The following is a 24572-nucleotide window of genomic DNA, read 5'->3' as shown; positions in this document are numbered from 1 at the left end:
TAATCATTCTCTACTCATCTGAGTGATCCTGCTGCAGGGATGAACTAACTGCATTTTAGCCACAGGGAGGGTTTAAATAAGAAAGCTTAAGAGTCTTTTGCATCTAGGAGTATTGGCTGATGGGGAAAATGATACACAGGACATAAGGTGACCCAAACTGATAACAGTTAATTTCTTTGCAGTGGTACCTACCCACCACCTGGGCAGGTTAGAAGCTCTTTGGAACAAAGAATGTATTTTCTCAGCAAAGGATATTGAAATGGTTTTGGTGATGCAAGGATAAAGATGCACATTTTACCATGTTACAAGAGATGGTACAGTTCTACCCCATGAATTTATCACAGGCCGTAAATTTGTTACTGCAAAGAGATTTGGGGGAAAACTAGCAGGAAAGGCTTTGTGGAGACTTGATGAAAATGAAAGAGCATGCAGAGATCCTGAAGACATCAACCAGCTTGCCCACAAGCCCTCATGGCTGCATGTCCCAGCGCTGTCTCACGCACTATGCTGAGCTCATGTTAACAGCATCCCTGTAAGTCACACTAAGGACACCTTGTCATCACCATAATCGTGCTCTTATTATATTAATCTTGAGCCTGCCACAGATGCAGTCAGCTGGAAACACAACTGCCTTCATCGTGACACTTGGGGCACCTAGCAGAATGTGACCCTGGGTCTTGATTTCCTCCCAGCAGACAAATAGACAGGAGGCTGTGGGATTTTTTCAGATGACTCGTACCTTCTGCACAGGGGATGGGGAGGCAGAATTAAAATCCAGTGCTAAGTAATCAAGGTTAGATTTCCTTGTCCATGGAAAAGCACCACTGTATGGAGATGTTGCCTGTCTGTGTTCCTGTCAGGAAAGAAGAGAAACTTTTAATGCTCTTAAAACATGATCCTAAAAGGAAGCAGGACCACAACTGTGAGATTTGCCTGATAGAATGAGAGTGAGGACAGTCAGGAGCCACCTAATTTTCTATGCCAAGGGTGCATTTGGTTATTAACCACAGCACAACACTGATAATTGTGGGATGACAAAAAGAAAGTGTAAGAGCCTTTTCCTCCTGGAAAAAACAAACAAACCAGACTGATTTACATGCAATTTTATCAGGAAGGACTTGTGCTCAGCTTCTCAACTCAAGCTCCTTGGAGGCTCAAAGTTGCAGGGGTGCCCTCTTAAACATCATCATTCAGTGAATTTGAAGAAATTGTGAAAATTCTGTTCAAATCTAGCAACTGAAAATTAATCTCACGAAAATCACAGGTGACCACAAATGCATGGAAGGGTTTATTTAACCAGAGAAATCAAATGGGGAGTGGTTACAACTAGAGCTGCCCTCCTGAGCACATTTTCATCTGGTAGAGATGTGGGTTAAAATTTTAGACTGTGTTTCATGGAGGCTGTGGTCAGTTTTGCAATATACTTTTATAGACATTACTCTTGAGCTTTGGCTATGGAGTCAGATTTGTAGACATTGGCTCAGATCTAGGGATTTGAGATCCATTTGCAGCTAAAATTCAAAGGAAACCAAGATTCTGGACTTTTGCAAGATATGGCTAAAGAGTAAATGAAGAAAAGGATACCATGAAGCCAGATGTTCTTCTTTCATGAGATGGGAAGTGGGGTTAGTGCCACCAGCCAAAGCAGAAGCAATAAGAGACTTTAATGGGAGTTCTGTTTCTGCACAATATTTGGTGTGTTTCTTTAGGAAGCGCGCTAACGGCTTTCTGTCATTTCCTGGGAGATTTTGCAGGGCACATTTTTAGAAGGTGAAAAGATTTAATTTCCCTTTGCCTTAATGAGTTCTCATGTAAATATGGCTGATCCCTGTGATCTCTTGGAACTGCTCAGCAACATTCGTGGGCGAACAGCTGAGTTCTGCAGAGCAGGAAAAGGGCTTCCCTTATCTCTCCGTAAATTGGTCCCAGTGTCTATGGTTTAAAACCGTTTCATCATTTAAAAAAACCCCAGAAGGCAAAGGACAAACCTCCTCAACGTTTTTTCTTAGAAAACAAACTTCTGCATTCTCCATCAATGTGACAGAGCAGAATAAAGCAAAGGATGGCTGTGTGAAAATGAAGATTACCATATGAATGTAACTTTCTTCCTCTTCTCCGGAAACTGAATTGGCAAATATTCTTGCTGAATTAATACCGTCTCTTTCTGGTGAGATAAAGCTCATTCGATTGCTATGAAGAAAAACACAGGAGAGGTTAAGGAAGCATCTTACAGATGCTCTGAAATGAAGCCAAAGCCTGACACAGTCCATATGGTGAATAAACTCACACTAACGCTGCAGCCTTTATGGAGAGAACGTCCAAAACCACTCCTTAGTTCTAGACATAGTGTGCTATATTGCTATGAGTGGTTTTGTTGATTTTCTTTTCTTCTGGGATTTATGAAAATTTGCTTTCTGGTATGACAGAAAGCATAAAACATTGAAGCAATTGTTCGAGCAAGGGGCACAGAGACAGCTATAATTCATTTGGGTAATAATGAGGGTAGTTACTTAGCTGTGAGGGTATTCACATATTGGAGATTGATGTGAATTAATCAGCTGCTGGAGGTCCATGCAGAGGAACTTGTCTGGCTTTGCACACAGTGGCAACACATGCTATCTCTGCTATGGAGATGGCTGTGACTCAGCTCTTGCACAAGAAATCTCTTCCACTATTGCAGAATCACTTCCACTTCCATGACTGTCAGAGGTACGCGGTGAGTGACTGCAGGCGAGTGCAGTGGGGTCAGCCAGTAGGAAATAAGGTGGCCACTTTGAGCAGCATGAACAGCATAATTCCTTTTGCTTCATTAGTTCCAGGCATGCTTCTTTTTTAGCTTCGTTAGTGTAGAACATGCACACTCCCCCTGAGCTCGTTATCCTCCAGGACTCTGCACTGTGTCAGCACTGATTAACCCCAGTGCTCTGGCAGAGATGCTTGGGAGGAAGGCTGTTGGCTTTCCCTGGGAGGCAATGCCAAAAGGCTTAACCAGCTTTGGACTCAATGGGCTGAGAGAGGGGTCTGAAACAGAGAAACTGTCCGTCTTATGTCTCTTTTGCCCTTCCCATGACAACCTGAAGTGAGTGGAAATGCCCTGCCTGGCACCCACGTTAGCAAAACCCCACATTTCCTGGAGTGCCTGAGGTGCACAGAGGAGGTTGGTGGGAATTCCTGGCAATCGCATGCACACTCCAGCACAGCTGCTTTCCCCTTAGTGCCAAGATCCCCCCAGCCAGCAGGCTGCAGTCCTCCCCTGCTCATGAATTCCCTGAAAATGAGTCTTCTGCTGCCCTTGGAGCCAAACAGTATCCTCTGTTCATACTACCTTGGCTTTGAAATCAAAAGCATTTGTTTTACTAACAGCTAATTTCCAGTGACAAAAGGCCACACCAACAGTTCAAGTCTGAATTGCTGTGTGGCAGTGCAGAATTCTATGCTCAGGCTCCAAGTCAGGCAGATCTTTATCTCATCTGGTTCTCCCTTGCTATATTAATTTTCAGGAACAAAATTGGCTCTTTCACTTAAAAAAAAAAAGAGTTTAAGCATGCAAAGCTTTTATCCAGCATAGCAGCCACACCAGAGTGCAGACCAGCTCCAGGCTGCTTAAAAGGAACCTTCAAAACAGACTGAGCATCACTGCATGAGGCTGAGTGCACTGGAGCTGCCCGTCGTGAAAGGGAGCCTTGCTTTTTAGAGACAGCAAAAGCCTGGGGGACGCTGGAAGGAACCCTGGGGAATTTTTGTTTGTGGACTTTGCCAGGAAACTGTTTCTTGTGGGATGTGATAAGTTATTTTTAACTCTAATCCACAATGCTAATGCTGAAAACATTGGAATGGCAGGTTTATTGTTGACTTACTAAGGCACAGTCCACATCCTGGTCACGGCAGCATGCTCCCGGATTGTGGAGAGGTTCCTCAAGTCCAGGGGAGGTGGCCGTGCTGTAAGAAGATACAAAACCAATTACATTTCCAATAGCAGAGCTAATGGAAAGTACAGACTGTTTAGAAAAATGCAGTTTTATATTAACAGAAAGGAACTAACGGAGTATTTCACAGAACATAACCGAGACAGAAATCAGTAACAAATGACTGCTTCAGTGGTTGCTGGAAAGCAAAGTCCCTCAATCACCTCAATACCATGTCAATAACAGAGTAAATACAGTGGGCATAAGGAGAGCAAATGCCCCACGAGATCTCTGAGTTTGCCCCAAATCTGCTCTGCATACACTGCCATTGAGAGGCTCGTTCACCCTATGGGCCATAACAGGTTTTGGGCTCTGTTCTAAACAAAAAGACTTCACACATTGGGATCCAAGATCATTCCTGTCCCCAGTCAATGTACACATGCCCTCCATTATCAAAACCCTTTCAGAAAGGGCATGAACTTGCTTCACTTCATGGCAGCGGTCTAAATTTCTGCTCCCACTTTACAGTAACATTTTCTATACCAATTTCTGAGTAATCCTGTGGCTCTGCAACCCAAAGAGCTTTACTGAAGACCAGGTTTAGGCAATTTCTCCACTGCAAACCTGAACTTTGTCCCCAGTATATTCTCTAGAAGTGCAACCCAGATTTTGGAGATGCCATGAAAACCAGGAGTGGAAAATTACCATCAGCAAAAGATCTGCAGGAAATTCCCAATTAAACCAAACAGCTGTGCCTACCCAACAGAGATTTAACCAACAGCCCAGACATCAAGTTTGAGTATTTGAGTGTTTGGATGCCCTATTCCTGGAAGGTCAGGGAACTGGTGAGACAGCAGTATATGTACTTCAGAGCAGCAGGTTTAATCTGCTGTCTCTTGAAGGCTATGTCCCTCTGGCTGTTTGCACTTGGAGTGGATCTGAAGCTGGACTGTGCAGCCACCTGGGCTTTGACTGTGAAAGTAGCCACAGATGCTCTTCTTCTGCTCACAAACCACCCTGCAGGCACATCCCTGGTTACAGTACTGTGAGTCACACAGCATTTCAGCGCATCTTCTAAAGTGGGAACCACTTCAAAACATGCCAAGGACACTATCAAAGGACACCACCCGTGTCCCTGCCATCAGGATGCCCTGGCTGCCATTTGCACTTGGGTCTGGGCTTACGTTTCCTACGAGGCTTGAGGTCTCGGTTCACTGGAGGGGGCTCCACGTCCGAGGGCAGCTCAGGTAACGGGCTGGTGAGTTTTTCAGTGCTGACGACAGGGAAGGTAAAGGTGGCCGAGCCAGGGCTCATGGGGATGTAGCCGTCGGGGGAACAGTCGGAGCCGGGCGCAGAGGGAGAGGTGCTGGGGCGCATGGGCACGTAGCTGTCCTCCGCGCCGTCCGAGGCCGTCGAGTAGAGCGGGGAGAACCGGCAGGGCTTCGGAAGCAAAGGAGGAAAAGAAAGAGAAGTGGGTCAATAAATGCACAGCCAACCCCCTGCAAGCCGGGAGGTGCTTTGAGCTGGGAACGGATCTGAGCCAAGCGCGGTCCAGGAGAGCTCTGATGAGACCTTTCAGAGAGGTGCAAGATGGAAAGACAGGAGACAAACACATGAGTTCAGATGCACAGCCCAGCTTTGGAGAGGTCCACTTCTGAGCTTTGCAAGCCACTGCTGGAAACTAGAGCCAAACTTATCTGTGACTTTAGTAGGTTAAATCCTCCGACTTCAGTGAGGTTGCACTTGCCCCTCCCAGCAGTAATTCTGACCTATAAAATGAGGGAGGCTCCTTCATACCAAAAAAAAAAAAAAATCTGAAAGAACATCTGATGAACTAGATTTTTGCAGATGTGGAAGCTGAGAGAGCAGACAGACTTACAAGTTGCTTCTGATCGCTGAGAATAAGCACTAGAAAATAATTTCATGCAGGCTGGTGCTGGCTGAGTGGCCAGACAGAGACATTACAAACCTTGCAAGCTTTCAAATGGGGGAAAAATATAAGTTGCCCAACACCAGAGCTTACATTCACACAGCAAAGGATCTCCCACAGAAGACAGTATCCAGCACACTGGCTGTGTGATGTGAGATGGTGCTACACAGAACTGTGTCTGTCAAAGGCTGACACAGGAAGCTTTGGGCTGACAGAGCCCTCAATCACAGGTGCTTTGAGAGCAGGCACTTTCCCATGTCCTAAAGAAGAGATATCCCTCAGGATCATTAAGTGATAGACTTCTTTAGACCCTTTCTTTCAAGGGATAAGCCATTTTCTCTGGTGCCCTTGGTCAACAGTTTAATTCTTGAGGCTACTGTAACCTTTTTCATAACAGACCCAGCTTCATCTGCCTTAAAAACAGGGTGCTTAGTTTTGTGTCCTACCTCTCCCTCCTCCCTCAAAAACTTCCTGAGGCCACAAAGCAGCAGCAAAGAAGATGCCCAAAGCCAAGTGCTTCTTCCATTTTTTCAATTCTTCTGCTGAACACAGGAGGGGGATGACTGAATATCGGGATGTGAAATGATTCACTCTGAAGTTTGCCATGTGTCAGTTTTAAATTTGTGCAAGCAGAGTACTTACCAAATTCAAGCTAAGCCTCTTATCTCGACTTCTTAAGGAACTGCCTTCCATGTCTGCTGCAAGGAAAAGAGAAGTGATTAAAAATGTGATAAGGCAGTGCAACCTTACAGAGATAATTCTGGAGTAAAACTCCTAAATGAGGAAATCCAATGACACTTAAGACCAGATCCAACTCAGTAGCATTTCAAGAGTGATTACATCCATTTTAAGTATGATGAAACCAAGGAACATGTTCATGTATAATCCAGCTGTAACTTATGCTTCCTGTAACACAAGCAGTTGGGGAGAATGGCTGGTGCGGGAGCAAGGAAGCAAAAGTTTAAACCCAGAGAGCTCTAGCTCCTCTCTGTCAAAGTGGGGAAATTACATGAAAAGGGACTGTAGGGAATATTATTTCATTGTTGCTTGGAGAGTTATTTAGGAGCCTGGTATGTAAGGTGTCATGGAAGTAAGTGTTATTGTACAGAGAGTGGTGCATGGGGAAACTTAATAGTAAGAGAAAAATTCTTTGCTTTGCCATCCAGAAGTGCTGATATGGTGCAAGTGGCTCAAGCTGATGGGGAACAAACAGCCAGAGAAAGAGTTACCAATCTCAGTGTCCTGTTTTGCAGGTGGGCCTTTGTCTTGGTGCAGGTCCATTTTATTTTTCAAGCAAAACTCAAAAGCCCTAAAATCTACCACTCAGTGCATAGAAGATCAGCAGTGGGAGATGCTTACAAACACCTCTTTTTTCTGGAAAGGGATTTTCTGTGCAGAAAATGGCTTTTCTATGGGAATGCCTTAAAACCCTGAAACCATGTTAATCCACTCTCTGCTCTTATGATGGAGATGTCAGTACTGCACTGCAACTGGGGGCATTTGTGGTGGTTCCAGCGAAAAAGACCAAACAAGAACAAAGCAATTCTATTAGTGCATATATATATTAAGATGGATACTGTCCTGGGACAGCTACATTTATTTATTATTTTGGCACAAGGCTCCATCAGATGGCAGGATACAGATGCCTTACATGTGTACAGCTCATCCCCCTTCATGGCACTTCCACCAGCACATACTGCCTTTACACAGGGCTAATTACATCTGTGCATCTTTTGCAGGTTGCCAAGGGCAAAAAGTGAAGGAAATGACTCAAGTGGGCTCACTATGGGAGCTGGTGAGGAAGAGCTGCCTTCTCCTTGTTTCTTTTTCTGCTCTTTCTTGTTAAACACATTTTAATTCAGAGTTTAACCTTTCGAATAGTTTCAGCTTCACTTAGGGCAAGAAAAAGTGGCAGCACTTATTAATTCATTGCTGCCCCCGTCAGGCAGAGATAATCCTGCAGCACTGCAGCACAACATGACATTTGGCCACTTAATCCTCTTAAAACATTTTGGTGTAAATTGGGTTGGAGGAACATGAATGGCTCAAGTGTGCCAGTGATGTCGGAACATGTGCAGAAGCAAGAGCAGCACCTTTCAGGGAGCAACAAAATGTAGCTGATAATCAAGAATAGCAATTCCACTGATGGGTGTTTCTCCAGAAACCTTCCCAGAATTGTTTGTACACTGATAAACAGGCTGGACAGAGATCTCCTTGCTTTAGCTTCTGAGCTTTAAGAGCAAGATCTAACAGCCCCCAGTATTGTCTGGTCATTTAAACTGCAGGAGCCTAAAGGATGCTTGTCCTCAAAAACCTACTTTTTTTTTCCTCATCAAAACTGAAGCTTTTCATGTCTCTGCAGTATACTTGATGATTTCCAGCCAGGTATCCCAGCTGCCTTTCTCTGTTCTGTGACTCTACATAATAAAGTTTTCTCATTCTGCCTTTACTGGTTTCTGACACCATGGTGTTCCGGGTTTTTGACTTATTTTTGTTTGTGATTATAGTGTTTCAGGAACAAGTGGAAAAGCCAGCTCAGCTCAGAGTAGAGTCTGCTTTGCAGCCAAGCATCACCCTGCAGCAGCAGGTTTTCAGACTACTCTGCCTGAAGTGCAAGGACAGAGTGGGATTTGTTCAAGGACACACAGAGTCCCTGGTTCAATTGGGATTACATCCCATCCCCAGCATCTCCCTGACTTCCCGGTCTTTACTCTAAGCTGCAAAAAGACATGCTGCTCTTGTGGAATGGGGTGGATGTAGAGAAGCAGCACAGCTCCGAAAGAATTTCCCATGTGCACACTTTGACCTGCATAAACAGAGATTTTGGCATTGCCTGATTCAGTGGTTGACTTTTCATTTTGGTGGTTTTTACTACTTTCCCTTTTGGAGAGGGAGGGGGCATGGAAAACTAGCAAGTCATGAGGCACCCTGAAGGGATGACAGCAAAATTGCTGCCCATTTGTACACACACTGAGGGGCTTCTACAGAGCTGGAGCTGAACATGAGGGACAGGCCTGAATCCTGCTTGCTAATTCATTTGAAAGAAGGATTTTGTGTTGCCTTGGGTTGTGTATGATTCCACAGAGAGAAGGACAGAAAGGCACAACTGGAAGTTAGCACCCGCTCCGCGCTCTATCCCTCCCATTGGTCCTGCTTTGCCAGCTCTCGGCAGTGCACTCACCTTTCCAGTTCCTCATGTTGTCTAAGCTGGACAGGGAGATCCTCCTGGGCACCAGAGCGACCTGAGCCCTGCAGATCCCTGCGTGCCCATTCTGGAGGGCCCCGCCGCCCACCTCCTCCCCTCTCCTGTCCGAGAAGTGGGTTGGTTTGGGGGGCCGTGGTGGAGGCGTGTTGGACAGGATGTCCAGCTGGGTTACACCGTAGGGCAGCGCGTTTTGGCTCTTGTCGATCTGAAAGGTTGGTGTCAGCGGCGTCCCCAGCAGGGGAGAAGAGGAGGAAAAGTCACTGGATGGCCCACTAATGTCTATGTTCCTGGACACGGTGCTGGGATTTGCCAGTGGGGCCCCGTCCTGGTGCACAGTGCCAGCACTGGTTGGCTGTACAAGGTACAAGGAGGGCTGGGATTGCAAGGAGTCAACAAAAACGTCGTCTGATGAAGTTTGCTCCAGAGATCTGTCTGAATTTGACCAGCTGTCACACCTGCAAGAGACAGAGGTCAGGAACTGAGCTTTCCTTTTCTCCTGGTTCCAAGAACACAGCAAACAAAAAACCCAACCCCACAGTTCAGGACAAAATCTGTCCCTTCCCTGTGACTGTGGAGGGTCCCCCCTGACAGGGGGATGGGACACTCTGTGGAGCACCTTGGGCAGCAGCAGGTGTCTGGAGGGAGGCTGTGTGTGAGGTCCCCAGCCACCCACCCTGGAAAGGGACAGGACCAACATATGACGCTCGACCGCTAATCTGCGCTATGAAAAGCACCCTCCAAATTGGATTAGGCTGGTGGGCCCCTGCTGTGCCCGGGAGCCTACCCTGAGTGGCAGGGCTCCAGGAGCAGTGTGCCCCGATTTCATCACTGGGCAGGCTGAGGGTGGCTCCAGCCTGACGTATCCAGCAGACCCCAGACTTACCTGTTGTGGCTGAGCTTGCCCGACTCGCAGTTGGAGAGGAAGAGGTAGTCGGGGAGGAAAACTGACCCTGACTCGCTGGGGGTCTCCTCCGTGGCAGACGCGTCGGCAGCAGCGGTGTCGACGGAGAAGGAGGGGTCGGCGATGCGGGAGGCGTGGGTGGAGGCGGCCGGTGATGGCTGTGGGGATGAGGTGGTGTGGGACAGGCTCTCCACGGAACCTGCAACAGGAACAGATGGCCCTGGCTGAGGGACGGCTCTGACTCGCCCTGGCCCACTGCCTCTTCTGGATGCCTCCACCCTGCTTTTGCACCGGGGGTGTTTTACCCCAGAAGGGTGGTGAGTCAAGGCAAAAACTGGTTCTGGGGACAGGGGAGCCCAATTTTGCAGCTCCCTCTGCCCAGGCTGTCAAATTGAAGGGCTGCGGGAGGTACAGACCCTCTTCCTCCGGGGTCCTGCACTCCTGCAGGGCTGTGGCATCCCTCCTGCAGCCAGCAATGAAGACAGCCTCTGCTGAAGAGAGAGCTGAGGCACAGCTGCCTGCTTTATCAAGTATTTTTTGAGTATCTAATGCAAATAATTAATTATTCATCTCCAACACTTCAAATTAATGGTGACAAGGAAAGGGATTGATTTCCTCCCACTTTCTAGATCTCAGTGGACAAAACGGAGCTTTGCAGCTCATGGAGTAGCCAGACAAGCTCTGAACTTGTCTGCAAACTCCTTATGCCTCTCTGGGCTGGACATCAAAGCCACGAAAGCTGTAGTGTAGCTGCTTCTGCCCAGCTGGAGGCTTCTTGGCTCTGCTGAGAAAAGTAACACTATTTTTCTGGAGGCCACAAGACACAAGGGAGCCTGTTCTCAGTGACACCTTCCCTGGGCATAACACTCCAGTCACCCTGGCACAGATCAGGGTGACAGTAGGAGAGGAATAGCTCTGGGCTGCAGCCAGTGGGGTTGGCCCAGAGCTCAGACCATCAAGACCACCCTTCACTGGCAGCATGTGGCCAAGGCACTCCGGCCCATCTGGCCTGGGAACTGCTAGGCAGCACAGTAAGTCTGGTTCTGTTCCTCTCCCAACCTCCAGCCCTGCTGGATAGCTGGGGACATGGGGCTGGGGGGATGAAGGAGTGATGGCTGAACCATACAGAGTTAAGGCTAAACATAGCCTCTGGCCCAGCTTTTGGGGCATTTCAACGTAAAAAATCAAGTCCTCAGTGCAAGCTGGACCTCCCACCACACGAGGAACGGAGTGGGAAGGGTCTTTGCAGAGCAGCTCCCTAAAAGCATCTGCTCCTGGCAGGAATCAAAAATGGCAACACCAAGAGCACAAGTCCTCAGCTAGAGAATATGATTTTTCTAATGAAATTTCAGGTTGCTGCATGGCAGTTCCCTCACCAGGGCTGTGCAGGGACCAGGCACTGCTCACTGGGTGTCCCAACTATCCCCAACACCTGCAGGGCTCGGCAGTGGGTGCCCATCTCTCTGGCTGAGGTGCAGACACTGCCTGAGTCAAAGCCTCAAAACCCTTCTTCAAAACGAAAAACCCCACAGCAAAAACAAACACAAGAAAACAGCCACTGCTGATAAAACCATGCCAAACAAACATGTCTCCAAAGTGTTGCAGGATGGCAGATTTCTCTAATGCCAATATCCAGAATTTGCTGGAAAAGCTGGGAACCAGCTGCATGCAGCCTGCAGGTCAGATCCTGCACTGTATGAGGAGGTCCTGAGATGCTCCAGCAGGTCCAGCCTAGTCCTTAGCTCAACAGAGCCACAAGCCTTGGCACTGTACCAGGTTGTTATAGTCACTTCTCAGCCCTGGGAGGTGCTGGGTATATGTACAAGCAGATCAGGAGGGATGGAGGGGGCTGCCAAGACTTGAGTGGTTAGACAGCAATATCACTAAACACAAACTGAACTCTCTCACGGTGCACTTCTTGGGGCTGTCATGTACAGGGGCAAGAGTTTGGCTCAATGATCCTTGTGAGTCCCTTCCAACTGAGGATATTGTATGATTCTAATGACCCAGAGTCTCATGTCAACCACAGCAACATTCACAGTCAGAAGAAGAATAAAAGAGCTGATCTTCCCTCCCTGCGCTATCCCACATCTCATCCCTTTGAAGTGGGGAGAGAGAGCTGCCTCTTTCCTTCCCATCTACCAGCATGCACTCTCTGCTGCTTCCTCCCATTAGCTTTGGAGGTCTGGGGCAGTGGTGGGCTTCAGGTCAGCAAAGCATATAAGCACGTGCTTAAATTCAAGCTTAAGCAAAGGATTTGCTTTAATTTTGAGCAGGTGCTTATAGCAGCAGGGTTTCAGCAGTGAGCATCTGGAAGGAATGGCTTTTACAAGGTTTCACATTTGCAAAGCAGAGCTGAGGGCTGCAGGCTTCCCGTCTGAAAAATAACTTTTGTTCATCGTGCTGGCTCAGACAGTAACTCTGCTCTCCAATCTTGGACTCGGAGAGCTGTCTTGCAAGTTGACAATGATCAAATATGCACTGGGCTGACTCCCTAGGGATCTCAGAAAAGCATGTTCACATCACCATCTGACTACATTAAAAAAAGCCCAAACCAACAACTAAAACTGCCACAGTGCATAAGAAAGAAATTAATGACATTCTGGGTTATTAACACAGAGAACGAACAGGCCTGAACTCCATCTGGTACTCACAGGGTTTAGCCATGGATTATCCCATCAGGAAGGGCTGTGAGCTGCAGACCACATGGCAGCGGTTGTGAGCAGCATGGAGGGATGGGGACAGTACGGACCTGCCCTTTTCTAACCTTCAGGAGCTCAGGAACCTGCAGTCAGCTCCTAACAGGCTGTCCCTGCCCCTGCCAGCTCTGCTGGTAACCCAATCCTGTGCATTAGAGCTGTACCGCAGCAGCAGCTGGGCAGAATAAATTATGCATGGCTACTTTTAACGGTGAGAAGGCAGAGAATAGGTTTGGTGCCTGCCCTACCCTTTGCCAGAGAGACAGCAGGAGGCTTCAGCTGCCAAAATAACTGCTTTTGTGGATATTAACCCAAAAAATTACTGCCCTGCCATCATGGGGAAAGTCACCATAGAGGATGCTCTGCATCATGGGGAAAGTCACCATAGAGGATGCTCTGCATCATGGGGAAAGTCACCATGCAGGTTTCCCCCCTGCTACAGACCCCAGCCCACCCCTCAAGAATTGTTATGGTGGAACAGCAGTGCAGGGACCTGGTGAAATGGGGGGTTCTAGCCCCCCCAAGGCTACACAGCCATACCAAAGAGGTAAACCCACCCCTCCTGGCCAAGGGCCAGAGCCTGATATCAAACAGCAGCCTTGAGTCTGTGCAACTGAAAAGGGATTTTCTCCCGTGGAGAGGTGAGAGTAGAGGGAGTAGACCCTGGCTCCCCTTGCTCTCAGCATGCTGCCCTGGCTGGGAGAGAAGCTCCCCAGTGTGGCCTCAACAAGGTCCTGGGGAATCAAACCATCCCTTGCCCACGTGCAATGTCTGTACACATTGGCAAATAAAATAAAAAATAAATAAAAATAATTTAAAAAAATAAAATAGAGACACATTTAAAGAGGCAAAGAAACCATCAGGGGAGCAGGCAGAATGGAAGAAGCTCACAGCAGCAGGTGAGGATGAGTGTGAACAACACAGTGACAAGAGGTGAGGGAGAGGTAGAAGAGCAGAAATGCTGTAATTCAACTGCCAGGAGCCAAGAGGGACCCAAGGATAACCTGTCCCTTAAAGTGATCCTGCCAACATCATGGTCCACGTGCTGTGCAGGGAGGGCACCAATGGGGGAGTCTCTCCAGGGACATCCTGCTCTACTGTGGCCCTGGGTGCTGTGGGAGAGAGTAGAGCAACAGGGAAGAGATGGAGATCAGATGGGATCTTCAGGAAAGGGATGCATCCAGGATGAGCAAGGTGTTTACAGAGGATGTTGAACTATGTCTGGAACCTGTGGATGGCGTGAGGGTGAAACCCAAGATGAAAGGCCCCTCTTGGGCTGAGGAGCTGCCTGCCAAGGCACAGCCTGGCAGAGCATTATCTTTAACAGTAAGGCTTCCTAATGAAACAGGTTAAATAACCTTCCCAGCAGTTTCTCCAGTGAAAAGCTGCTATATTAGATTGTATCAATTAGTCATGGTTTCAGCTTGCACATGGGGTAAACTGTGCCCCTGATATCCCACAGCCACCTCATTTCATCTCTTTCCCTGCCCCAACCACTTGGGCCAAGCATCCTCTTGATCCCTTGCATGGCCATGGGTCCATGGGGGTTGGAGAATGATGGTTCTACTGGGAGACTTCCCCAAAGGTGAATGCAAGATTTTATATAAAAATGGAAGGAAAACAGAGGGAGCAAGGCCTCTTCCTCTCTCCCCCAGCTGACTCCTCCGAAGGCGCCACCTCCCCTGTCATTTCCAGCACAGCCAGTGCCACGGTTCCTTGTGGCAGCTGAGTGTTGCAGTGTGCTGAGTGCTGCTGGCAAGTCCTTCCCGACAGCCGCCCTCCCAGGTGCTTCCTGACATCTGCCTGGATCTTGCATTTCATCTCTGTCTCTCAGCCGTGCCTCTCCTGTTGACAACAAAGTTCTCCTCACAGGAGCCACGGCTCTGGTAACTTTGCTCTGCATCTGGCTGCTAACACCCCATACTGGAGGCCTCTGGTGATGGGAAATCAGCTGTTCATCCAGCTTCCTTGCTACTGGAAGGGACTAACTGGGAATGACAGGACAGTGTTTAAAGCTGAGTCACTGTCTAAACCTGTGGCTGCATTTTGTGCATTAAACAAAGAAAGCAGCAGATTGGGTTTCAGACTCAAAGTCACAGCAAATTTTCAGAGATGCAGAGATTAAGAATGACTGATTTCACAACATATAATATTGTCTTTTAGCTTCATTTTAAAAGGCAGAACAGCTTATTAAAATTTTCTGCAATGGTTGTGTCTTTCTGCTGATGATTCGTATCAGGGACTATTATTTTTTTAACATGGTAGCATTCAAGTTAAAAAAACATATGACATTTAATAGGGCTTTTCTCTTCCAACGTTAATTTTTAAGGGTAATTTGTTTAAATCTACAGGCTCTTGGGGGATTTAGGAGCTTCCGAAAAGCTGAAGCAATTAGCAACTGTTTGAAATATGATGTGCAACTTGTGGAGCCGTGTAGATTTAAATCAGAGGATCTGAATATGCCCAGCAGCCTGACCTGAATACACCCCAGACTTGAGCTCACCGGCATGAGCTGCAGGATAAATAGAAGCTCTTATGAGCTATTTGGCATTAGAGATACAGTAAGTGCATGTCTGGAGGCTTAGCTCACGCCATCCCCAATGAGGGCTGTAAGTTCAGGTGCCAGACGTTGCACTGAACCAAGGCAAATGCTCTGCACTGCTGAACTTTGTGTGGGGCAATGTCTGCCTTGGAAAGCTGGGATGTCAGCTTTCCCAACTGCTGCTGCAAGAGCTGCCATTTCTCATCCATCAGTGTCCACACTGGCAATCTTTGCTGGGAGAGAAACACAACTGTGTAATACTATGAGTATTGCCCATGTGCAAGTCTTACAGGCAATGCTGCACTGCAACAGCAAAACAGAACAGGCACTTCCCAGGATAAATGCCTCTATCCAGGGACATCCAATGTCTTAGCTCCTCTGCCACAGATCACATCCCTCTATGCACATCCTCATGCAGTGCCAGGAGAAGGCTGCTTACACATTTGAGAGACAAAAATTATTTTTCTCCCTTCTGTTTTATGTGGAACGGCTTCCCTTAATTTCAGAGTAATTGGTAAAACTATATCTAAAATAATCCTGCACCAGAAGTAACGATGCAAGAGCAACATCTCAGTGTCAACAAGGGCAGAACAAGAAGAAGGTGGTTGCTGCATATCCCTAACTACATCCAAGCTCCAAAGGGCTGTTGATGCCAATCCCTCAAAGCTACCAACTCTCGTTCAGAATTTGTATTCATGGGCAGCTTGTACTGACACGAAAATCTGTCAGCACGTTTTTCTGGTGGTTTCTAAAGCAAATGGGAAAAGAACAGATATCACATTTGTCACAGGACCACTGCAGTGTTCTTCACACTCGCATTTCCCTCAGAAGACACTACCCAAGAGAAGGCTAAGGAACGCTAAGAACGTGATAGATTAAAATAAAGCCTCTCCCATAGCCTTTTGTTTCCTTTCAAGTTATGAGGTAATGGTGTGGCCATGCAGCAGTTGCAGACACCAGTAACACTCTGAGTGCAGCACCACAGAGACCATGGCAAGATAACCTGCCTGGCCACACTACAATACCCCCAAACATATTTACTGCCCTTGGGATCAAGTCCCTCCACTGCCGCCCTTTTCTACTCTTGCACTGCCTCTTATCATACTGAAGGACTTCATTCTGACTCACTTCCTCTAAAACTCTCAGATTGCTGCTGTATCTGCCTCTTGGAAATGTCAAGGGAAAGACAAATTGCTGTTATCTGAGCCCAATTGTCTCATTTAAAAGGTAAGTTAATGATGATACAGGTCCTGACTTTAATTACTGGCTACATCCATCTTGGAGTGGTTAATTCTTGGAAGCTTTCCAAGAAATTCACCCTGCTGAGCACATACAGGTGTAGGGCCTGGCAAAACAGCTGCCTTTATGCTTCACTGGTAGGACCATCTCTTAAGTCTAGATACACACTTCTAATGCTCTCCTATCCTCTGCTTTTTCTTTATTTCGTCTCATTAACAGACTACGACAGCTTACTATTTCTGTCGTTGATTTATGTACATGCATATACACCCAAGTCTGTGCACATTCCACATCCAGCAATGCCTGAGAAAATGGGAGTTTTGCAGGACACTTTCCTGGAACAGGTGTCTTACATTAAGCCAAACTAAATAAATACAGGACATGTAATGAAATAAACGGCCCCAGAACATAACAGTCAGCTTTTCACATAAACAGTACCTTTTCTTATTAAGGACCTGCTGTTTGTTCTAGCAGGAATAGCTTCATCAAAGTGAGACCAAGCAGCCAGTCAGTATTTCCACCCAGCAGCAGTGAGATCTCTGAGAACTTTCAGATGAGGGTTTAGCAGCATCTCAGTGCTGGGTGGAGCTGTAGGAATCACAGCCCTATTACACCTGCCCAGCCCAACCAGCCAGCAGGGTCCATGACTCCTGTCACCCCTGGGCATTCTCCCAGCCTCCAAGATGAGCATGATCCTACCTGTGCCATCTTCTAGATGTCCAAAGTTACAGATCTGGCTGATATTGTGCACCCAGATCTGCATCTCCTCCTCAGTCTTGGCTACCAGGTAGAAGGTGCGGTAGGTGGTCCTCACAATGAAGACAAAGTTGTTCTGAAATTCCTTCTTGATGAAGTTGGGCCCTGAGTGCTTCAGCACTTCGCACTCATTGAGGTCGATGATGCGGATGGGCTTCTTGGAGTGGTTGTTCCTGTAGTATTCCAGCACGTCGGGGTTCCCGCTCATGCGGCCTCTGCGCAGCACGAACCAGCGCCTCCGCCATGCCTGCGAGGGGCACAAACAGGGCTCCTTCAGTGCCAAGCATGTAACACATCGACCAGCCCACACATGGACTCATTAAGGTCGGAAAAGATCTCTAAGCTCCTGACCTCCCCTGACACAACTTAGGGCCATTTCCTCTCGCCCTGTTGCTTGTTACCTGGGAGAAGACACCGACCCCCACCTGGCTACAACCTCCTTTCAGGGAATTGTAGAGAGAGAGAAGGTTCCCCCCTCAGCCTCCTCTTCTCCAGGCTGACCAACTGCAGCTCCCTCTGCCACTCCTCATAGGACTTGTACTCCATGCTTGTTTTCTTTCAGGTTTTATAGTTGTTTCGATAAACTGGCCAAATCATGACTTTGATTTGATGTGCTTGCTATCAACTTGCATTTGAGACCAGAAAAAAGGCAGAGGGTTGTCCCTTTGGAGGTCAAGAGCAGTAAGACTTCTCTGTTCCCCTCAGCCTGCCTGCATGGTGTAATCAAAATGATCCAACGCTTCACCACCTCATCCATATAAGAGATTTTTCCACAAAGACATTTTTCTTTGTGAAATGAAAACACCTAGGACTGCACATATCTGGAAACAAGTGCTTTTTGCCTACCAAAGCCAAGGGTTCCAGATGACTTGTGCAGTTTCCCTCCTATGGTTTTCAGTGCTAATAAAAAGCTGTTAATGAGCTGCCAGTTACTTCTGAAAGCCCAGAACAAACCTTAAGGAAGTTGTAGCATTTAAAGAGAAAATTTCAACACCTTACAAAAGGATGATTATTTACACAGGCTCTATCAACCCAAACCAAACCTGATATTTTCAGACCCTTTTGACTGAAGATATGGATCCCGTAAAGGCTTAAATGAAGTCCTGGCAGCATCAGATGTCATCAGATGCAGCATCACTTCATAAAGCTATATGCAAGCTCCTAGGAATAAACCTCCCTACCTGAATCTTATTCAATAATTATTTGCAAACAGCCTTGTTACAACGATGTAAATCTGGGTGATAGCTTGTGTTTGAGTTAAAAATCTGTTCATTTTGCAAAGGGTGTATCTGTCAGTTTAAAGAGAGGCAACCATTCGGCCTTAGGGCAAAATAACTGAGCTCAGGATGTTTTCACTAAGATGTAAGAGTCCTTACTGGCACAGTTTAGGATAAACCAGGCACTACAGCTTTTGTTGATGCTGAATTCCCATGGGCATGGTGGTAGTTAAAATGATCAGCAAAGGTTAGCTACAATCATTTGTCAAGAAAAAGCATTTTTTTTCTTACTCTAAAGAAAGTTTCTTGTAGTGCAGCCAGCTTTTCACAGTCTGTCAATATTCACCCAGAAATTTATCTAGAAGTAAGTCAGCTCAGCCTGGCAGTACTTCAATCTATTTTGAAAGCAAATGATTCTTCAAAAAAAGTACACAGGGAGCAGAGAACAGAATATCACAGATGAAGCTCTTGCAAGGCTGAACAAACCTGTGTACAGGAGGGCTTTACAGAGTGGGGCATCACATCAGGAATAAAGAGGAAGCAGAGGTGAGGAGCAAAGTGTATTGCACAAGGAAAGTTTTTTTGCCCCCACTGACCTGCTGAGGTTTGAAAGTGATTTTGTCTCTTTTGGAAGTAGCTAGAGATTACTGATGTATCTTAGACAAGTCTAATTTTGTGGAAGCCAGGAACAAAAGAACACACACAGGAAACAGAAACAAAAAATGTTAAATGAAGAGATTTCTGGATTAGCCAGCTGTGACAGTGGAACACAGCCCAGGAGGTGCCTCACATGTAGTCCCAGAAAAAGCCCCCATTTCTGTCACCTGCAATCCAAGTTCTGCACAGCCTTAATGCACTCTCCACATATGAATCAGGACAGAAAGGTGACATCTTGTAACTAACTCTTACCCCTAAACAACCAAAGAGAAATGCTTCAGAAGCCTTGAGCCAAACAAGACCTGCTCCTTTGCCCCTCAGAGAAGCGGGCTGCTAAAGCAGCAAAGGGAAAAAGGCCATCAAACCCACTGCAAAACCACTCTCTATTCCTCTCCCAAGGCTGCCAGCCCTGCAGCTTAAATGCTTCTGCTGATGGAAATTGGATGGAAATCACCTGCTTATGAGCAAGCTGAGGAGGGAGGGGATGGGGGAAATAGTCTGCCTAGCTGGCAGCTGGAGGAAAGTGAGGGTTCAGGGTGGCTGGTACAACACCCTAAGGCAGGACAGCCCAGAGCCTGTCCCCATTTTCAAGCACTTTAATTTTCATGAGTCTAAAGGAGTCCGTAGGTTTAGCACAGCCCAGGCAGCTGGTGAGAGGAAAGAGAAAACTGCTGCTGTGCTTTGTGGAAAAGTCCATTCAGAGGCAAAGGCTGACTGAGGTGTGTGTGAGTGGCTGAGGCTCTGCTAGCTTGGGTTTGTACTGGCTGAGAAGTTACCTCTTAACCTGTTTCCCTGTGGATACACCATTTCATCAAGTTTATTGTCTGGCTGGAGCTGTGAGATTGGAGGTGGAGAGGTGCCTGGTCAGAGTGGTTTATGATGGGAGAGGAGAGTAAGGCTCTCAGAGAAAAGACTGGCTATCATAGCTGAGCAGTCATGAAAACAGGGCTGAGGGGAAACAGTGCCAGATAGCTGCCCAAATCTGCACTGCCCTTGGGAAGGGTGGGCTCCCCGCTCCATCTCCTGCAGAGCCACCCTCAACACCTTCCCCAGGCTCGTGGTGGGGCCCATGCAGCCAGCCAGCCCCCTGTCCAGCTGAAAAACAAGTAGATTTTTCTTGTGGGGGTAACACATGGACTGTAGGAAACATGCCGGAAGTCGGGGGTGGAGTGAGACAGAGGAACTGCCCTTTGGTGGTACTGTAAACTCAAACAAGCCAACAGCCCCTGGCTGCCACTGTTCAGTGCCCCAAATATTAATGTGCTCTGAGCCTGGTGGTGGTAACTCATTGTGAGCTGTAGGGACCAAAGCAGATACCCTGCCTGTGCTGCTGATCTGCCGCTGAAGCTGGAATGGAGGGGAGGGAGAGGCGCTGAGGGACGGCAGCCTGAGTCAGCAGTGCAGGTGAATCAGCATTCACGGGCTCAGATCTTCACAGCCATATAAGCACTCAACCCCTCCTGAAAGCAGTGCAGGTGCCATGGCAGGGTGGCAGCAGCACAGGACAATGGGGAGTCTGCTGGAACCACCTGTCGAGCTCGCCCATTGCCCTGTGCCAGGGGTGCTCCATGCCTGCCACCAAAGGGAGCCATCTCAGGGGGCAAAACTGCCTCATCCAACACTGGGAAAAGAGGAGTGCTGCCAGCCCAGTGCCCCAGCACCCAGCCTTGCCTGAACACAGACAGGTCAGCATCAGGGAGGGGGTAGGAGAGTGGGAGATGTGACCAGCTCTTCCCTGGGTGCTTGCTCTTAACATTTAAACGGCAGCTTAACTGTACCATCAAACTGCATCCACACACACACAGTGCACTCACACCTTGCTTCTCCAGGCTCCTTTCTTTGTCCTCCACTCTCTAGGGAACAAATGGCATCAGCTGCTGACACAATGACACAGCTGCCTGCATGGGTGGGGTTGAAGGACCATCTCCTCTCATTTGACATATCCAGTCCCATCACTCTCTCTCTCGACTCATCTCCATTCTGAAACTTTCCTCAATATGTGCCTTTACTCACAAAATGTTGTCTTCAAGACAGTTTCTCTTATCCTACAATGCACAGGGGTTTTGAGCCACTTGCAGCATGCCTACAAGAGGACAAGAACAGGTTTGCCATTGCCAATTCATAGGACTTGCCCTACTCCGTGGTGTAGGCAAAGCAGGGGGTTTGGTTCTGGCATACCTAAAAGCAGGAGGCTTTTATCTCCGAGTCAAATATCCTCTCCTCATTTTCCTGGAGTTTGCCTGCAATTTGCTACATTATCTCCTTTCCCCAGGGGAAGGGGAGGCAGCACGCTGGGGTCACTGGGAGCCCAGCTGTGGCAAGCCTTGGCCAGACAAGCCTTTGGCAGCAGCTTTTAGCTCACAGGGACCCAGTCAGATCATTCAGCCACGTGCAGAGGGTGCCAGGCACCTCGCACTCCCTGTCTGCAAGGCAGGCAGTCATGCCCTTCCCCACTGCCCACCCCAGCCCTGTGGCAGAGCATGGTGGGCTTTACATAGTTTTACATCCCTGGTAGTTTTCTTTTTACCCTTTCCAATCACAAGGCTGCCTCCTCTTTTCCCTGTTACAGTTCTTCCTGCCATCCCTGTTTTTGTGCCTGTGTTGCATGACCTTCACCGACAGATGTGATGGGGTGTGGTATGTGCCTCCCTTCTCCATCCCTCACCCTGTGCTGACACCACAACACAAGGCACTGAGCACCTGAGGAGGCAGCAGGGCCAGAATGGTGGTGCTGTGGTGAGGAGGGATTTATTTCAGCTGATTGGAGCCAATAATATCTGACAATATTTAGTCTGGAGCTGCATATGCTGCCAAATTTACAATAGAATTTGGATCAATTTAAGGGTGAAATACTGCACTCCATTTACTTAAATAGGAACTGATTCCTGGGATTCAGCCTAGGCTCCTCACTCACACTGTGGAAAGGATCTACATGTCCAGACAAAATATTACATTTATTTGGGGGCCTCCTGAAATAATTTTTTCTTCATGAGGAATGATAGGATGATGATACATTTACATGTCCTCCAAAGCTTTGTGGGCATTAGAGAGAGGCTGTATCAGAAAAACACAACTAGCATCAGACAAGAGCCAACATAAATCTGGAATAATTTTCATCTGTCCTTCGTAAGTGAAATAGTTTGGTGCCAAAAGGAAGAAAGAATTTGCAGCACTGTTGGTCAGCCGCCAGCACACTGCTTTGTGTAACACAAGCCATCAGTGTTTTCATCTTCATACTGAATTTTTGACTTTAGGAATTCCAGAGCCACTTCTGAAGGGAACAGGAATAACTCTGTTTCCATGTCAGTAGGGTTTCTAAGAAAGCAATCAGTCCTTCCACAACCTGATGTCTCTGCTTCTGCTGAATAGGTGGCATGAGGTTTAGAGGGCTGCTCTTACCTGTGAGCATTTGATCTGCCACAGCAGTGTGGGATAAAACAGGCCACGAGCAAACCTATTCTGTGCTGAAAAACAGCTGGCTAGTGAGCAAGGCAGAATGAGAGCCGGAAAGGTTTGGCCAAAGATCTTCATCGCTTACCTTCTGCCTGAGGACTATGTTTTCATTTGTTTTTACAAAATACGCAGTATTTGAGATCTAAATAATTAATTGGAGCACATACAAGCTCAGTGAGGTAAATTTGCCTGAAATGTAATTTTTCCTGGGGGTTTGTTTTTCTCTGGTTTTAATAACAAAACACAGAATAGCCAACAAACCTGAAATTCCTGACTAGATACATTAATGCTCACGACTCCCCCATGAGGATAATCTTCATTTTACAGAATGCAGCAAGGGGGAAGGCAAGGGGAAGCAGAGGGAAGGGTGCACGTGTGCTGACTCCTTGCCTGCCTGGTGGCCTTTCAGCCCTGCTTCTGGGCACAGGACACGTGCTGGTGCCCAGGTCTGCTCTGGCTGAAAGAGGAGTTTGAGAGCTCAGCAATGGGGACAACTGCAAAAGGTTTGGCCATTTGGGATTGTGTCATCCCGCAAAATCCCTTGGAGAGAGGAGAGCAGCAAATCCCACCAGTGAAGGGCCTGGCACAGATTCCCTCCCACAGCTGGCTGAGGGCTGGGAGCACTGGTGTGCACAGTGCTCCTCCTGCCACTCACTGTGGGCCCATGTCTTGACCCAGAAGGCATCCTGGGGGCAAGAGAACTAGCAGAGCTGCAGGATGGTGGTCCCACGGGAGTGCCAGCACTTGAGACACGTTTTCACAGCTTGTCTTTTTCAGAGAACAGTTTTTAAACATACTCTTGTGGAAAAAAAAAAGAAGTTAGGCAGAACTTTATAGCATTTCCTGTAAATGACTTAAAAGAGGAAGTTAAAATTCATATGTAGACGGGTTTGTAAGCAGCTGATTCTAAGCCCACTAAGACCATATATGTTAAGGTTTCCCTGCCTACACAGAGTGGGAGATGTTGGGACTGCAGAGTACAGTCCCTGCAAGAGGGGCCTGTACCAGGAAGGAGTCCGGACCAGCTCCCAGCAAACATAATTGTATTCAAAGAGGACATTGTTGGGAGCTCTTTGTGCCACTCTTTCAAGAGTACCCCCATGCAACTCACACTCCTTGGACTGCGAGACCCTTGCAGGAGGGCTCACGCCTTCTGCTGGGCAGCCTGCAGGGCTCGGCAATAACACTTCATTTACTCACTCACAGAAATCTGAGATGAAAAAGACCTCTTAAACTGCTCAGCCTCTCCCCCAGCTGGAGTTATGGTTTTGCTGTTTGGAGTTGTGGCTGTTGATCTGCAGCACCCATCAGCTCTGCATAATAAATCTCTCCCTGATGAGGCTGTCTGCTTGTCCCTTACAGTGTGTCCCCGTGCAGCTTTCTGGGAGCAGATGAGCTCATTGACCATCAACTACTGGTTTAATGCTTCTCTTGGATTTTTGTCTGCCTTAATTTCTTCTCGGCTCTCACAAACTTCTTCAGCAGTAAGAGGCTGAAACTCATGGTTTATGACTGAGAAAGAAAAATCAATAAATACTCAATTTCAGAGAGGGATACTCCTCCCTTAGGCCCTTCCTGTGCCTCTACAGCCACATAATTTTATTTAACCTAGAGAATAGGAGAAATTTTCTCCAGTCATTTTTGTCCCTTTGCTTGTGTCTCTGGAAGTTGAGGTGCATTCCTGGAGTTTCTGGAAAGGCATCAGTTCTTCCTTCCCCTGCCTGTTCATGCCCACTGCACCTTTATTTTCTCAAGATTAGGGCTCAGCTCTGGTGGGAAGAAGCCTTGAGGCTAACCAGTCTTTCCACACAAAACAACTTCCCACATAGACTGGCACAAAAGGTCTGGCTCATCCTGTGCCAGGGGCCATCACACGAGTTCAGGGCAGAATACAGACTAACACTGGATTTCCATCTGCTATGTCATGAGTCCTTTACTGAGTCACTTGTCTTTCTGATTGTGGTAGTTTCAGTATGACTCTAAATGAACCTTTTTTCAAGAAAGTTGGCATGAGTCTTCCTCGGAGGAGATGTGACGGGTGCATAGTGCAAGGGGAAATACCTTCTTC

The 24572-nt window shown here is 47.5% G+C and overlaps 1 protein-coding gene across 3 annotated transcripts in view; it reads right to left on the bottom strand.

Annotated features, from left to right (window-relative positions):
• GAB3 (GRB2 associated binding protein 3) overlaps positions 1–24572 on the bottom strand; it is a 65958-nt gene that overhangs the window by 4673 nt on the left and 36713 nt on the right. Inside the window, exons 2-9 of one of the 3 annotated variants that reach the window (XM_032702227.1) lie at positions 17121–17424; positions 9990–10140; positions 9017–9495; positions 6478–6533; positions 5090–5345; positions 3858–3939; positions 2088–2190; positions 740–853 (exon numbers count right to left, since the gene is read on the bottom strand). In XM_032702227.1, the coding sequence (XP_032558118.1) occupies positions 740–853; positions 2088–2190; positions 3858–3939; positions 5090–5345; positions 6478–6533; positions 9017–9495; positions 9990–10140; positions 17121–17424 (1545 nt within the window). Of the gene's footprint in view, positions 1–739; positions 854–2087; positions 2191–3857; positions 3940–5089; positions 5346–6477; positions 6534–9016; positions 9496–9923; positions 10141–17120; positions 17425–24572 lie in introns of all 3 variants that reach the window. The other 2 variants (XM_032702224.1, XM_032702225.1) reach the window with 2 other exon arrangements.

The sequence above is a fragment of the Chiroxiphia lanceolata genome, chromosome 14, assembly GCF_009829145.1.
Source record: "Chiroxiphia lanceolata isolate bChiLan1 chromosome 14, bChiLan1.pri, whole genome shotgun sequence".
NCBI classification, from domain to species: domain Eukaryota; kingdom Metazoa; phylum Chordata; class Aves; order Passeriformes; family Pipridae; genus Chiroxiphia; species Chiroxiphia lanceolata.
Note: the sequence above shows the minus strand (reverse complement) of the source record. Positions and strands in the feature narration are given on the sequence as shown.